Source organism: Pelodiscus sinensis, chromosome 5 (genome assembly GCF_052426305.1).
Source record: "Pelodiscus sinensis isolate ZL-2025 chromosome 5, ASM5242630v1, whole genome shotgun sequence".
Taxonomy (NCBI): Eukaryota; Metazoa; Chordata; order Testudines; family Trionychidae; genus Pelodiscus; species Pelodiscus sinensis.
The window spans coordinates 129,620,705-129,634,548 of NC_143056.1; the positions used below are offsets into that span (position 1 = coordinate 129,620,705).

At 57.1% G+C, this 13,844-nt stretch overlaps 1 protein-coding gene across 1 annotated transcript; it reads right to left on the minus strand.

The window, feature by feature from the left end:
- Positions 1–1,528: 1,528 nt before the first annotated feature.
- Positions 1,529–4,486, minus strand: GSTP1 (glutathione S-transferase pi 1). The gene is made up of 7 exons (XM_075929117.2): positions 4,371–4,486; positions 4,248–4,286; positions 3,458–3,564; positions 2,876–2,963; positions 2,408–2,511; positions 1,999–2,106; positions 1,529–1,775 (listed from the first exon to the last, which is right to left on the minus strand). Coding segments are annotated over exons 1-7 (636 nt in total). The 5' UTR covers positions 4,372–4,486; the 3' UTR covers positions 1,529–1,586.
- Between the last annotated feature and the right edge of the window lie 9,358 nt (positions 4,487–13,844).

The following is a 13,844-nucleotide window of genomic DNA, read 5'->3' on the forward strand; positions in this document are numbered from 1 at the left end:
TGCAAGCCCGGGACCCTTGAGTCAGAGGGGAAGCTATCACCCCTGCCAGCCAGGTGCCCTCTCCACAGTGGCAGATATGACACAGGCTGTAGGGCCCTGGCCAATTTGGGGGCCCTGAAAATATCTCCCCCTCCCCCACAGCCTCTGGGCTGGAGGAGCTTTCCAGTTTTGAAGCCACTGTAGGGGAGAGAGGCCAGGAAAGGAGTGACTGGAGGGTGGGGTCATGGGCAGGTTTGAGGAGGAAGGTGTGGAAGGGGGTGAAGCTGCAGCAGAACAGGAGCATCATCCCAGGAGGAAGGGAGGGCCCAGAGTTCCTGCCCCAGGAGACCTTAATCCGCCTCTTGCCTGCTCACTGGACTGCCTGGCTGGGCTCCCAGATGCATTCAGCCCCTGGAGCCTCAGCAGAGCCCAGGCCCTGTCTCAATCTGGGGGTCCCTAGGCCCACACTTGAGGCACAGACCCTCTGGCTAGTGTCCCCTCCAGTGCAGCAGCCCAGCCCCTGGGCTCAGAATGGACCCTTGTAGCATAAACCCCCTCGCCCAGCTCGCCACCACCAGCCAGGCTCCCGGCTCCCTCTCCCAGAGAAACCCACAGCCCCTTTGCCTCACGTCTGCCCTAGTTGCACAGTCACCAGGCCTGCAGCCCTGAAGTGCATCGCTCTGCCTTAGCCGCCTCCCCACTCAGCACACTCCTGGGCTGGGGTCAAAGTCCCCTGGGCCAGCCAGGCCCTTAAGCAGAGCAGGGTTCGTCTGCCGTGCGAGCGGTGGAGGCTTCCTCAGCTCGGCTGCACCTTCCTTCCTGCCCACACTGCCTGCCTCCCGCCCACGTTTAACATACCTCCCAGGTCAGGCTGGGCCCACCAGGCTGAGCAGGGGCCGGCCCCCAGGGCAGGGGAAAGCAGGCCCACGGCCTTTTCATTAGACATGGGGAGAATGGGATTTTATGGGCTAAGACCTCCAGGAGCACCAACCTCTGCACCAGGCAACCTGCCCCACAGCATGCTTCCTGCCCCCGCCCCAAGGCTCTCGGTGAGTCTGCCAGGCCTCCCTGGCGTCCCAGGGCTTGCGGGCACAGCGCTGGCGGTACAGCCTGCCCCCAGCCGAGCCTGGCCCGATGGAATGGGGCAGGATAAATGCAGAGCATGCGATTCCCACAGCACTCTCCCCTCTGGATGGGGGCACAGCCCTCCAGGGCTCCTGGCAGCCACCGCAGTGGTGGGACAGGATCTTCCCTAGGCGCCACAGGCTCTTGGGTACAGCCAAGGAGCAGAATAGCTCTGGGACGAGGTAGCCCATGTGCCTGGGTAACACACCCGACACCTCCCCCCTCCCCGAGCTGCTTAGGACAGCAGCAGTTGTCCCCAAAACCCCAGCTCCTGGCATGGCCCTCCAGCCTGGGCAGCCTAGGGGAGGGGGCACCTGCTAGCGCCGTGGGGGGCTGCTGCAGCACCTGGAAATAGGCTTCATCTCATGCATTAAGCACCAAGCCCTCCCCCCACTCCTGCGCCCCCCATAATAGCAGGCAGGGGTCTGGTCCAGTAGCTGTTTATTGTGCCACAGGGCGGCCCCGCTGTCAGTGCACGCAGGTCACTGCTTGCCATTGCCGTTGATGGGCCGGTCGCGGTGGGCGGTCGACTGCAGGTAGGTGTGTAGGTGGGGCCGGGCAGCCACCCGCTCCGCGTAAGCCGCTAGCAGAGGGAAGGAGGCCAGGCAGCCGGGTGCCAGGACCAGGTGGTTCCGCAGCAGCTCCACCAGGTTATAGTCTGCAAAAGAGATCTGGGGGGAAGGGGTGGGGTCAGCGCATGGCCACGCCCCTGCATGTGGAAGGGCGGGGTCGGCACAGCCACACCCCCAGGCAGCTTGGCCACACCCCCATTGTGTGGGGCCCAGGGACAATGAGACCCTGGCCAGCTGGGCTAGGAGGAGACTGACAAAGAAACACCCCAGCTGATTTGGGGGGCAGGAGTGGGGAGATACCCTCTCCCCACAACACACTCACCTTATCTCCGACGATGAAGGCCTGGCCAGAGCGGTTCTGGGACAGCAGGTTCTCAAAGGGGCGCAGCTGGGCTGGCAGGGCTTCCACGTACGCTGTCTTACCCTTCTCCTGGGGGAGGCAGGGGGTCAGGGTCTAGCCGCTCCCCCAGACACCCCCCCACTACAACAGGGCCCACCCACACCACAATGGGGCCTGCCCCCATGCTGGTCCCACACCCCCACTGAGCCCCAAGTCACCCCTGCCCGCACTGCAATGGGGCCCACTCCGGCCTCCGAGCAGAGGCGCCACTCCTGCCCCACCCTGACTGGGCCTACCCCCCAGTGCTGGAGCTGCCCCATTCCCTGCCCCCACTCTGCAGGGGTGCGCCCCCTCTGGCCTCCTGCCCGATGCAGATTCTGCCCTGGCTCACATAGTTCTGGTAGATGAGCTGGGCGTATTTGAGGCGCAGATCTTCCACCCCATCATTCACCATGTCCAGCTGCGCCGCCTCCTGCTGGTCCTTCCCATACAGCCCTGCCAGAGCGAGAACCGCCATCAGTGGGGGGAGCGGGGCTTCCCCCAGCCCTCTCCCCACACACCCAGCCCTGCCTCCTGCTGGTCCTGTCCCTATAGCCCTGCCCGAGCAAGAGCCGCCATCAGCAAGGGGCCCTCCCTCAGCCGCCTCCCCCCACACTCAGGAGACCTGCCCCCCCAACATTCTGCCCCCCACACCCTCAGGAGACCTGCCCCCCCAACATTCTGCCCCCCCATACTCGCCCCCTACGCCCAGCCCAGCCCCCCCAAACTCCTTCCCGCACAGCCCTGCCAAAGGAGAGCCCCCACCAGTGCAAGAAGCCCCCCTCCCCAGCTGCCAGTGCCTGGCCCCTCACAGCCCTACCGAAGCTCCTGGCCAGGTGCCGCAGGATGGCGTTGGACTGGTACAGGGTTACGTTTCCGTCCTGAAACTTGGGCAGCTGCCCGAACAGCTGTAGGGAACAGGAAATCTGAGGTGAGGGGTCACTAGTCCTGGATGGGGCCAGCAGGGCAGGGTGAGCCCGTGGGACCCGCTCCCCGAGGGGCATGGGGCAGAGCAGCCTCTCAGTGGGGCACCAGGAAGACAGACCAGAAAGCAATAGGGGGAGAGGACTCTGAACCAGTGCCCCCACCCCCTGCTAGGACCCCCTCCTCCCTCTCCATGGGTCATGCCTCCCATCTCCCCTAGGGGTGCCCCCTTCTCAACCACAGGAACAGGTCTCCAGTCTCCCCTGAGATGCCCCCTACCAGTCATGGTGCCATCTCCCTGCTCCTCCAGTTGGGTCTCCCTTCCCCACTGGGTCTCCCCTCCGCACTGGGTCCCCCCTCCCGGCTCCTCCAGCTGGGTCCCCCCTCCCCACTGGGTCACTCCCCCCACTCCTCCAGCTGGGGTCCCCCCTCCCCTCAGGGCCCCTCCAGCACCGAGGCTTGGGCAGGTTTCACTCACACAGGATTTCTTGAGCTCTCCCTTCTGCCACAGCTCCATGGTCACCACATCCTCCTTCCACTCCTGCTCCTGGTCGGCCAGCAGCATTCGTATGGCCTCGCAGCGCCCTGCACACGGCAGGGGCAGGTCCTCATTTGTGGCCCCCCAGGGCACGGACAGATCCCCCCCCCCACACACACACATTGAAGCACCCCTGGGCATGGACAGACACCCCCCCACACACACACCCTGAAGCGCCCCTGGGCACGGACAAGCTCCCGCACACACACCCTGCGGCGCCCCATGGCCCCACCCAGACCCCAGGGCATGGACACATCCCTCTGCAACTCCCACAGGGCACGCACAGACCTGCCCCTACCCCATGCACACACCCTGCAGCTCCCCACAGACCCCTCCAGCCCCCCCAGGGCACAGGCACCCCCATCCTCCTTACCACCCAGCCCCTCCCCCCTGCTCCCCACCCTCTTATCACTCAGGACTGCCCCCCAACACCCCCACTGCACCCAGGGCACCCACCGAGCTAAAGGGGAGCCCAGAGCTGGGACAACAGGGGGCTGCAGAACGGGGGGGTCAGGGCTGGGACAACGGGGGGGCTGCAGAACGGGGGGGCAGGGCTGGGACAACGGGGGGGCTGCAGGGCGGGGGGCAGGGCTGGGACAACGGGGGGGCTGCAGGGCGGGGGGCAGGGCTGGGACAACGGGGGGGCTGCAGGAGGCCCGGGCAGCGCTGGGGGGCAGGCGCCGCACCCCGGGCTGGGCAGCCCGCTGGCCGGGGTCCCGCCGTCACTCACCGCGCACGGGGAAGTAGGTGATGGTGAAGGGCCCAGGCACTGCGGAGAGAAAAGGAGGCGCCGGGTTAGCGAGCCGGGCGGGGGGGGGGGGGGGGGATTGGGGGCGCGGGGGGGGACACTCACTCTCTGCAGCCGGATCCCGCTCGCTGGCGAAGTGCTGAGTCACCCGCCCCCGGGGCTTTAAAAGCTCCGAGACGGGCGCCGCCCCCTCCCCGCCCCCAGCCCTGGGGCCGGGCTTAGCCGCTTCCCGGGACCCAGGGAGCGGGCCGCGTCCCAGCGCCGGGCAGCTCCCTGCCCTGCCTCAGCCCAGCCCCACTGGGACCCCCTGCCCCTGTGGGGCCGCCTGGGGGGGCAGGTCTTGGCACTCGTCCCTGGGGGGCGGCTGTGGGGCCAGGCTACTTGCTCCTTGGGGTGCGTATGCAGGGGTTCACTTCCCTAGTCTGTAGAAACAACCCGAGGAGGCCTGCGGCACCTGGAAGACTCACAATGTACTTGGGCACAAGCTTTCATGGGCAGAAACTCACTTTCAGATGCCCGTCCCAGTCCCAGCCCACTCTGGCCATAGCCGGGGGAGATTCACCCCCACCCTCCCAGTGCCAACCCAGTCGTGGCCTGGATCGGCCCAAGGATGCACAGCAGAAGGGGAAGCATCACTCACTGACTCGCTCCCAGGGGCTGTGGTGACCTCCACACATACCTAGTTCACCCCTGGGCTCTGTGACTCCATACCTGTCCCAGCTGAGACAGGTAAGCTGATGCCCAGATACAGCCATGAGTCTCTCAGGTGCCATAGGACTCCCTCCTTGTTTAAAAGGATTTGATTTGTATTACTCTTAGCACATCATCCTGTAACTCCCTTAGCACCGGGCGGCTGCCGTCACTGCGTGTTTCTAATACGGGAGTCGCTGAAAACGACCCTACTGCTGAGAACTCTGGGAGTCGCTGAAAACGACCCTACTGCTGAGAACTCTAGGAACCCCATGTTTGTATCGCAGCAATCAGCTTGCATTCCACATTTCCCTTCTGTTTTTCCTCCAGGTTTTTAATACACAAGCTTATTCTTCTGGAGAGCATATGACACCAGGCTGACTGATTTCCTGGCTCCTGCCCAAACTTCTTCCGTTCCCCTTGATCCAACCAGGGGGCTTGCTTCTCTCTCCATCACCCTCCTTGTGTGTAGAAGTCGGTTCCCAAATATTCAGCACAGGCCAGGTTTGTAAAGGTTGAAAGCACTGTGATGCTTTTGAAAATGGCAAGAGTTGCCTAAATACCTTTAGGAACTGTATTACCTTGTATGCAAGTGTTCTCAAAAGCAATTTCAACTGTGATTTTTACTAAATAGAGGGATACAAGCCCAGGAGATATTGACAGCTGCAAGCATTCAAAAATAATGCCATACACCCCAAAGGCATGAGATTTAAATGAATAAGGTCATTCTGTGTTCTTTTAATTTGCCGTTTTCTTTATAAGTAGAGCCCGGCAAATCTGTGGGTATGCGCATCCGTGGATGTGGATATCCAGGGATGGTTTTTTGCAGACGCAGATATCCGTGCAGAGCTCTATTCGGTTAACTACATAGCCATTCACATCCCTAATACCTAAATGTGGATCTTCTACTGAATTGTTATATTTCTATACCCAGGCGATGAGTGAGGGTAGGGCACGAGGAGGCACATGGCCCAAACGCCATGGGTGGGAGGGACAAAGGGCTGGCCAGTAGCCGGTGGGGGGACTAGCAAAGGGGGGGGGTGTCTGGTGCCCACAGCTGGGTTTCCTCCCTCGTACTCAGTAGCAGCAGTAGGGCAAGTGTCTCACTCTGGTCCCCCGGCCACGTCGCTTGGGGGAGAGGCAGGACCAACCTGCATTCACCTGTGAGAAATGGAGCAACACGGCTGAGAGCATGAAACAAACTGGAGCTGTGTTGCTCTGTGTGCCCTGTCATTGCCAGTGAGTGTGGGGGGACACACCCCTGCTGTTGCTACGGACGCCCAGCCCTGCAAGTTCCCTCAGCTAGGGATGTAATAGCATCGTCCATTAACCGAGAAGCAAAAGCTTACAGGTTACTGCTATAGACTACATATATTTCCCTCCCCCACACTTGCCAGTAAATTTTTTAGCAGGCTGACCAGCAGCCTTACTGAGTTCTGGCTCACACCAGGTCCAGAACCTACTTCTGCTGCAGCTTTGCATTTAAAGTGTATTAGGAGCCAAGCAGGCAGGCAGCCTGGCTCAGTTCTGGCTTGTGCTGGGTCGGAGAGCTCAGATTCCCCTTAGACAGGGATTGTTGCCACGCCACGCTGCTGCCTCTTTATCAGAGGCAGCAGCTCTGGGCGACAGGGCAGCCAATCCACAAGGGGAGCTGGTTTTTAAACTGGTTCCCCTCATGGACCAGCTCCCTTCTTACACCCCGTGCTGCTGCCTCTGATACAGTAGCTGCTGGCCCCGCCCCCGGGAACTATAGAATAGTTGACTAATCGATGAGAATTCATGAGGTTACTCGACTATTCAGTTAACCAATATTTAACATCCCTACCCTCAGCTGCATCGCTCAGGGGAGGAGGAAGAGCTGTGACAGGGATGGAGCAAAGATAGGACTGAGCTGAGGGGAGTTGTTTCTGCCCTTCTTCAGGCTTGGGGGTGGGCACGTGGCCCCCCCAGGTCTCCCTTCACCAATTGCCTTGCTTCTAAGTGTGTGTTTCTCTAGCCTTCTAAGTATGCTACATGTTTTATTGTGATCCATTTCATTCTTCATTCTGACAAGTTCACTGGTTCATTCAGCCAAAATCAAGGGGTTTTTTAAAGAATGAATTACCCTGTTACTCCTTCGCAGTGGCCAGGCGGCAGGAAAGCACGCCTGCTGTGACATGGTCAGTACCCCGTATTCTTCACAGTGCTATTGTGGCAGTATGATTCTGGCATCGTGACGCTGTGTTTTGTACAAGAGACGTTACGGGCGGCGTCATCAGAGAAGTGACGATTTGCCCGATAGGAGCATTCCGTGTGTAGGCCTGGCTCAGGTTTGTGTCAGACGTTCTCAGTGGTGACTATGTGCCTGGATTTCAGGTGGAGTTTCATGAGGGCAATACCCACTGGGCATGATGCTTTCAGGCTAGGTAGCTGCTTGGGAAGGGCCTATTCCTAGTAATGGGCCATTAGGGGAAAAGCAACAAGCCTTAGGAGGAGCGTATCCACCACCTGAGCCTTTCTCAAGACACTCCAGGCAACCTGTGAGTAAGGGCTGCCGTGACTCAGCAAGGGCCTGTGGCCAGGTCACGTGATCCCAGACTCCACCTTGGGATGTGCCAGTGTTTTTCCACAAACCGAGTTTGGGACACAGGGTTCCCACCATGTGCTAAAGCTGCCTCAGGCAGGGAGGGACATCATGGGGGAGGGGGTTCTTCTTTCCCCTCGGGGAAGTGTCCTGGAGACACCTGAGGAACTAAGACTAAACGGTGGTGGGCGGGGGAGTGCTGGACTCAGGCTAAAGGGATTTCTAGCGTGTGCATGAAATGGGGGCAGTGCACCGAGATCCCCTCCCTCCCCGGGGCCACAGGAACATGAAGGGAATGGCACAGAGAAAGTGGCAGGAAGCTGCCTTAGCCCGACTGAGCTGCTACTGTTGACAGCAGGAGCCCCTGGGCCATTTTAAATCACCCTGGGGTGGCCGGCAAGGCTGTGGGATATGCAGTTGGGATCACATGAGCTGGGGAATGCACTGGAGGGGAGCTTCAAGAGCGGGCCTCGGCCTCAAACTTTGGTGGAGCAGGAATATTCCTGCTGCCTGGGCACCATGGGCCCATATAACTCGCCGCCTATATTTTCTGGGTAAACTGGTTTGCTCTGTTTGCTATCCCTTATAATCACTGACATTCTACCTCTTGTAGCTAATAAACTTTGTTTTTGCTTTATCTAAACCGTCAAGTCGGAGTGAAGTGTGTAGGAACCATAGCTCAAGGCGCAAAGGCCCCTCCCACAGTGAAGGAGGGGGTGACCTTTGAGCTTACGCTGCATGGTTCACTGTGCAGCACCAGGCAGTGTTATTTGGGAGTTACACTCGAGGGATTGGAGCCCAGGGGATGGGTTGCCTTCACTGGAGCCTTTCTGTTGTTGGTTCCTTGCAGGGGTTGGTCAGACAGCCTGCTTGTACTGCAACTGGGTGTGTCCCTACCCGTGTGTGGGCTAATGAAAGGGCAGGCCTGAGGGTTTTCAGCTTGTCACAGCAGCACAGTGAGAGATGGAGCCCTGGCTGGTGGGTTAGGGGCTCAGTGGTACCCCCATTCTAGGTGGCACCCCAGGGGGCACAGTGGCATATGCGAACAGGGTCACATGTCCAGCTTGTTGCTCAGAGATTTGCACTTCATACAGGATGGCAATTTTAAGTGTCATGGCTTGAGATGAATCCGAGAGATTACCAATCTGTTATTTTCTGTTGGTTTATTTGGGGTCAGGGAGCTAGAGACAGAAAAGCAGGAAGAGGAGGGAAAACAGTGAAACTGTTGTGAAAGTGGAGCTGTGCAGATCGCAGGCAGAGGAAAAAGCAAGCGAACCCCCAAAACCGTTGGAGACAAAAAGAATTTCAGAAAGAAGAAACTGAAGCCCCGAAGGAAGTCACGAAAGCAGCGAATGCAAGGCCGGGAGCACACACCAGTGAGTTTTGGAACCGAGACAGGCAGAGGAAGTCAAAGAAATGGCAATCCAGGAATTAGCCAGGGGGGAGGAAGAAAGAAGAAGAAAGCACCAATGAAGCTTGCTAAAGAGGCAGAACCAGATAAAAGATTTGATGGGGAAAAGGATTGCAGGGTTGATGTTGAGTATCAGGCCCGCTGATGGAGGGGGGGGGCAATTTTCTCTGGGTCTGATGATTCAGAAGAGACCTGGATTTTCAGCAGCAGCGGCAGCTGGTGTCCTGGGCCCTTTAAATCAAGACCAGAGCTCCAGGAGCTGGGCACCCCTGAAGGGCTAGTCCCAGCTCTGCCTCTTCTCCTGAGGCCGTGCCCCTTCCAAGAATACATCCCCCACCCCTCCCACACACACATCTTGCCCAGGGGCCCAGCAATTCTGTGGCCCCCTCTGTTGCGTATCCCACTGAAACCCCAGAGGAAAAGGGTAAAGTCTCAGGTACTGCTGGAGGAAGGGGACAGTGTCTCTTTAATTCCTTTGCCGTGGTGGGAAAGTCTATGCTTCCGGGGTGGGGGTGGTTGAGACCAGTTCCTGCCCCGAGCTTGAAGGCAGCAGAAAGGGAGGGCGTGTTGCCTCACAGGGAGAAAACTGTCCAGGTTGCTGGCTGCCAGCAGGCGGCAGAGGAACAAAGCACAGCCCTCACTCTGGGCAGCGGGTTTCCAACTTTTTTTCTTATGACACCCCCCCCCCCCCCCGTGAAGAAAATTATTGTTGCCCCGCGACTCAATGTAATTTGACTAGAGTGTGGGCTCTGGGGTGGGAGCTTTGGGGTGTAGGAGGGGCTCTGGTTTTGGGGGGTCAGGGATGAGGCAGGGAGGGGCTTATCTTGAGCAGCTCCCGGTCAGCCGTGCAGGGGGGGTGCTAAGGCAGCTTCCTGCCTCTCCGGCCACCAATGCCCCCAGAAGCAGCCAGCAGCTGGTTCCCAGACAGTGGGAATGTAGAGCTCGTGCTTCGGGCAGGGGCAGTGCACAGAGCCCTGTGCATTCTCCCCCCTGCAGCTAGGGGCAGGGTCTGTTGTCAGCCACTTCTGGGGCGCAGCACAGTCTGCAGTGCCAGGAGAGGCAGGGAGCTGCCTTAGCCTCCCCCCCGCCCACTGGTCACCTGCTCCCCCTGCAGCAATGAGACCCAGCGCCCGGCATTCCACCGTCCAGTCCTGGGGCACGACCCCTCATTTGAAAACCACTGCTCTAGGGTGCACAGGGAGATGTGCCCTGCTGGGAAGCCCAGAGGGGCGGGTGGAATCCTGGAGACCGCTGAGGTGGGCGAGGGTTACGTGGACCCTGTAGCTGGAGGCAAACCCGACTCGTGCCTGCGCGTGAAGGAACGGTCCAGGCTGTTAGCTGCCAGCTCGGCACAGCTGGACGGAGATCGGAGTCCATGAGGGAGCACGGGGGAGGGGGGGTGTCTTGGAGGGGGCCCCAGAGGAGGAAGCCAAAAAGGAATTAGCAGGAACACAGGAATGTTTCCTTGCTGATCGCATTATTGGGGGGGGGGGGTGTCCAGGACAGAAACGCTGGGTCAGTGTCTGTGCTCCCAGGCATCCAACCTGTGGCTCAGGCTTTAAGGAGTTGTCACTTATCTCCTGGAGGGGAGCAGTCACACAACTGAGCTCTTGGGGAGGGGGGGGGTGACAGAAGATACCCCAGTCCAGGTCCCACTGTTGCAAAGGGTTGTTCCTGAGGCGCTTGGGGAACCTGACTCTGTCTCTTTAAGACAGGATGAGAACTCTGCTAGGGAACATGCCTGTGGGTGCAAATGCTAATGACCCACTCGAGAAAAGGGAGGAGGGAGCAATTTCCGGGAGGAGGGTGGGTTTAAATACAGCAAGAGGCTAAGACCAGCGGCTGGAAGATCACAGTTCTCTAGGAAAAGGGGGTGGGAAAGGTCTCTGTGCTGGGAGTAGAAACCACAAGGAAGCCCTAAGTGTGGTGGACTTTCTGCTTGGTCGTGCAACCCTGGAGATCAAATGCAGCTGCACAGAGGGCCAGCCACCATGCCAGGTCCCCTCATGTCTTTGCCTCACCTAACCCCCCAAAGACATTCCTAAATTGAGACCCCTGATTGAAGGGGGCTCACACCGAAGGGGACCAAAGAACAGTCTCGGAATGCCTGCTGTAGCTCACAGAAGCACTGAAAAACACCACAAGTGTCAAACAGACCAGATCATCTAAATAGAAGATCTTTTGACCATGCTAGGAGTGGTGTCAGGGAAGTCCTGTAAGGATACTACTTCTCAGCTAATACCTGTAAACAGGATTGGTGGAGCTTGGTACTGCAGGAAAAGCACAACAAACCCAGTCTGCTGGGTGGAAGGGGAAACTGAGGCATGCCGCTGGATGGCATTTGGGAGCTAAATGCCAAGACACCTGCACTCTACGTCGTACTGATACCTACATTATGTTAACAATGCTATGCACAAGCATGTTTTCAGGCAGCCTGGGGAAAGGAAACACACAACTTTGCAAAAACACCTGTGGGTGATACTACAATGCTCGGTAACAGTTGGGAATTGTACAGCCAAACCCTAAAGAGGACATGAGGCACACTGTTTCTGCATTAGTCAGTGGCCAACCCTCTGGCAGTAATCTAAATGTGGGAAGTTTGACACTGCACCCCATATTCTTCACAGTGCTATTGTGACAGTACGATTCTGGCATCGTGACGCTGTGTTTTGTACAAGAGACGTTACGGGCGGCGTCATCGGAGAAGTGACGATTTGCCCGATAGGAGCATTCCGTGTGTAGGCCTGGGCCAGGTTTGTGTCGGACGTTCTCAGTGGTGACTATGTGCCTGGGTTTCAGGTGGAGTTTCACGAGGGCAATGCCCACTGGGCATGATGCTTTCAGGCCAGGTAGCTGCTTGGGAAGGGCCTATTCCTGGTAATGGGCCATTAGGGAAAAAGCAACAGGCCTTAGGAGGAGCGTATCCACCACCTGAGCCTTTCTCAAGACACTCCAGGCAATCTGTGAGCAAGGGCTGCCGTGACTCAGCAAAGTAGGCAAGGGCCTGTGGCCAGGTCACGTGATCCCAGACTCCACCTTGGGATGTGCCAGTGTTTTTCCACAAACTGAGTTTGGGACACAGGGTTCCTGCCACATGCTAAAGCTGCCTCAGGCAGGGAGGGACATCATGGGGGGGGGGGTGTTTCTTCTCTCCCCTCCGGAAAAGTCTGCTGGAGACACGTAAGGAGCAAAGACTCAAGTGGTGGGGAGAGGGAGTGCTGAACACAGGCTACGGGAATTTCTAGCCTGTGCATGAAAGACCTGGAGCTTCCAAGCTGTAAAGAAACGCCAGCTTGCCCCGTAAGAATCTGCAGCCTGCGTCTCTCATCGGTTGGGGGAGACTCTGCTAATCCATATCCAATCTAGCTAGTAGCATTAAGCTTAGTTTGCATTTTGGTTTGTTTGCTGGGTAATCTGCTTTTATCTGCTTCCTGCCCCTTCTATTGCTTAAAATCTCTCTTTTGTAGTTAATAAACTTGCTTCTGCTTCATCGAAACCAGTGAGTCGGCGTAAAGTGTGTGAGAACGTTAGCTCAAGGGGCAAAGCCTGTGGCATATTCCTCTCCACACTGAAGGAGGAGGGTGAACTTTGAGCTTATGCTGTAGAGTTCACTGTGCAGCACCAGAGAGTGTTATTTGGGGGTAATTACTCCAGAGGCAGTGAGTGCCGGGGGGGAGCTGGGGCTTGCCTTCACTGGAGCCTTTCTGTTGATGGTTCCTTGTGTCAGACAGCCTGCATGTACAGCAGCTGGGTGTGTCCCTACCTGTGTGCAGGCTAGTGAAAGTGCAGACCAGAGAGCTTTGCAACTTGTCACAGCAACACAGTGAGAGATGGAGCCCGTGGGTCAGAGGGATCAGCGGTACCCCAGTTTCAGGTGGCACCCTGAGAGGGAAGCTGTCATACTGACCTCACCTCGTTTATCATCTGCTGTAACTACCATACCTTGTCTCCTCTGTGTTTCTACAGTGGAGTAGCTAATGTGTGAGCTTATTGTTCATAGAATGAATGCTCTGAACATGAGAGTGTGGCTAACACTCCTCTGTTGCTATCAGGGTGTGACATAATACACCTTTTGTGTATAATCTACACACTATGGTGAATAATCTTTGTACAAACTATGCCTGGGGAGTGTCATCTGAAAACTCGGAATTTGCTGGTCAGTTTTATCCTGAGACAGTTTGCCATATAATGTTGTCACACCAAGCTTTTCCTGTACGGTGGTATTGACAAGTGTTCCAAATCCACAACCCCTACGGGAACAGAGGTTGGCAAACAGGTCTATCCTCAACAAAGGGATATGTGCTTGACTTTATTTGCATTGAAGCCATAAACAGAGTCATTAAACAGGAAGGGAAACAAAGGATGCTCAAACAGATTAAAGCTGCATTTCTCAAACTGTGGGTCCCAACCCCCCAGTGGCTCGCGAGCAACTTAGAGGGGGATCGTGGTATCACAAAGTTTGAGAACTCCTGGATTAAAGAAAACCCAGCAGGGAGCATCCTTTCACGCAGAGGCTTTCCTGGCTCTTGGCTGGAAATGTTTGTCAAGAGTGGGACTGGAACTATAACAAGAAGGGGCAAACACCCTAAGACACCCTGACACACACACACACACACACACACACCCAAGACAACTGAACACTAGGGGAGGGTTCCTGACTTAAAGTTCTGCTGGAACAGGCGGTGTGAAAATTTGTGTGGAGATTAAGATAGTTTTTTAAGCAGATACTAGTACTCACTAAAAATCTCTCTCTACAGTTATTAAAGTTGTTTTACTTTTGTATCTAATCCAGCGTGCTTACATTGAAGTCTCGGGGTAACTAGTTAAGGTAATAAGATGATTTATTATTCCCTTAAGACAGAAGTGGGGAACCTTTTTTTCAATCAGGAGCCAGTGATCCACAGAACAATCAGTG

Excerpts from the sequence above, each read along its gene's own strand:
- GSTP1 (XM_075929117.2), bottom strand. Across the intron at positions 2,107-2,407 it reads AGCTCATCTACCAGAACTAT|GAGAAGGGTAAGACAGCGTA; the intron begins GTGAGCCAGGGC and ends TGCCTCCCCCAG. Across the intron at positions 1,776-1,998 it reads CCTTCATCGTCGGAGATAAG|ATCTCTTTTGCAGACTATAA; the intron begins GTGAGTGTGTTG and ends CCTTCCCCCCAG.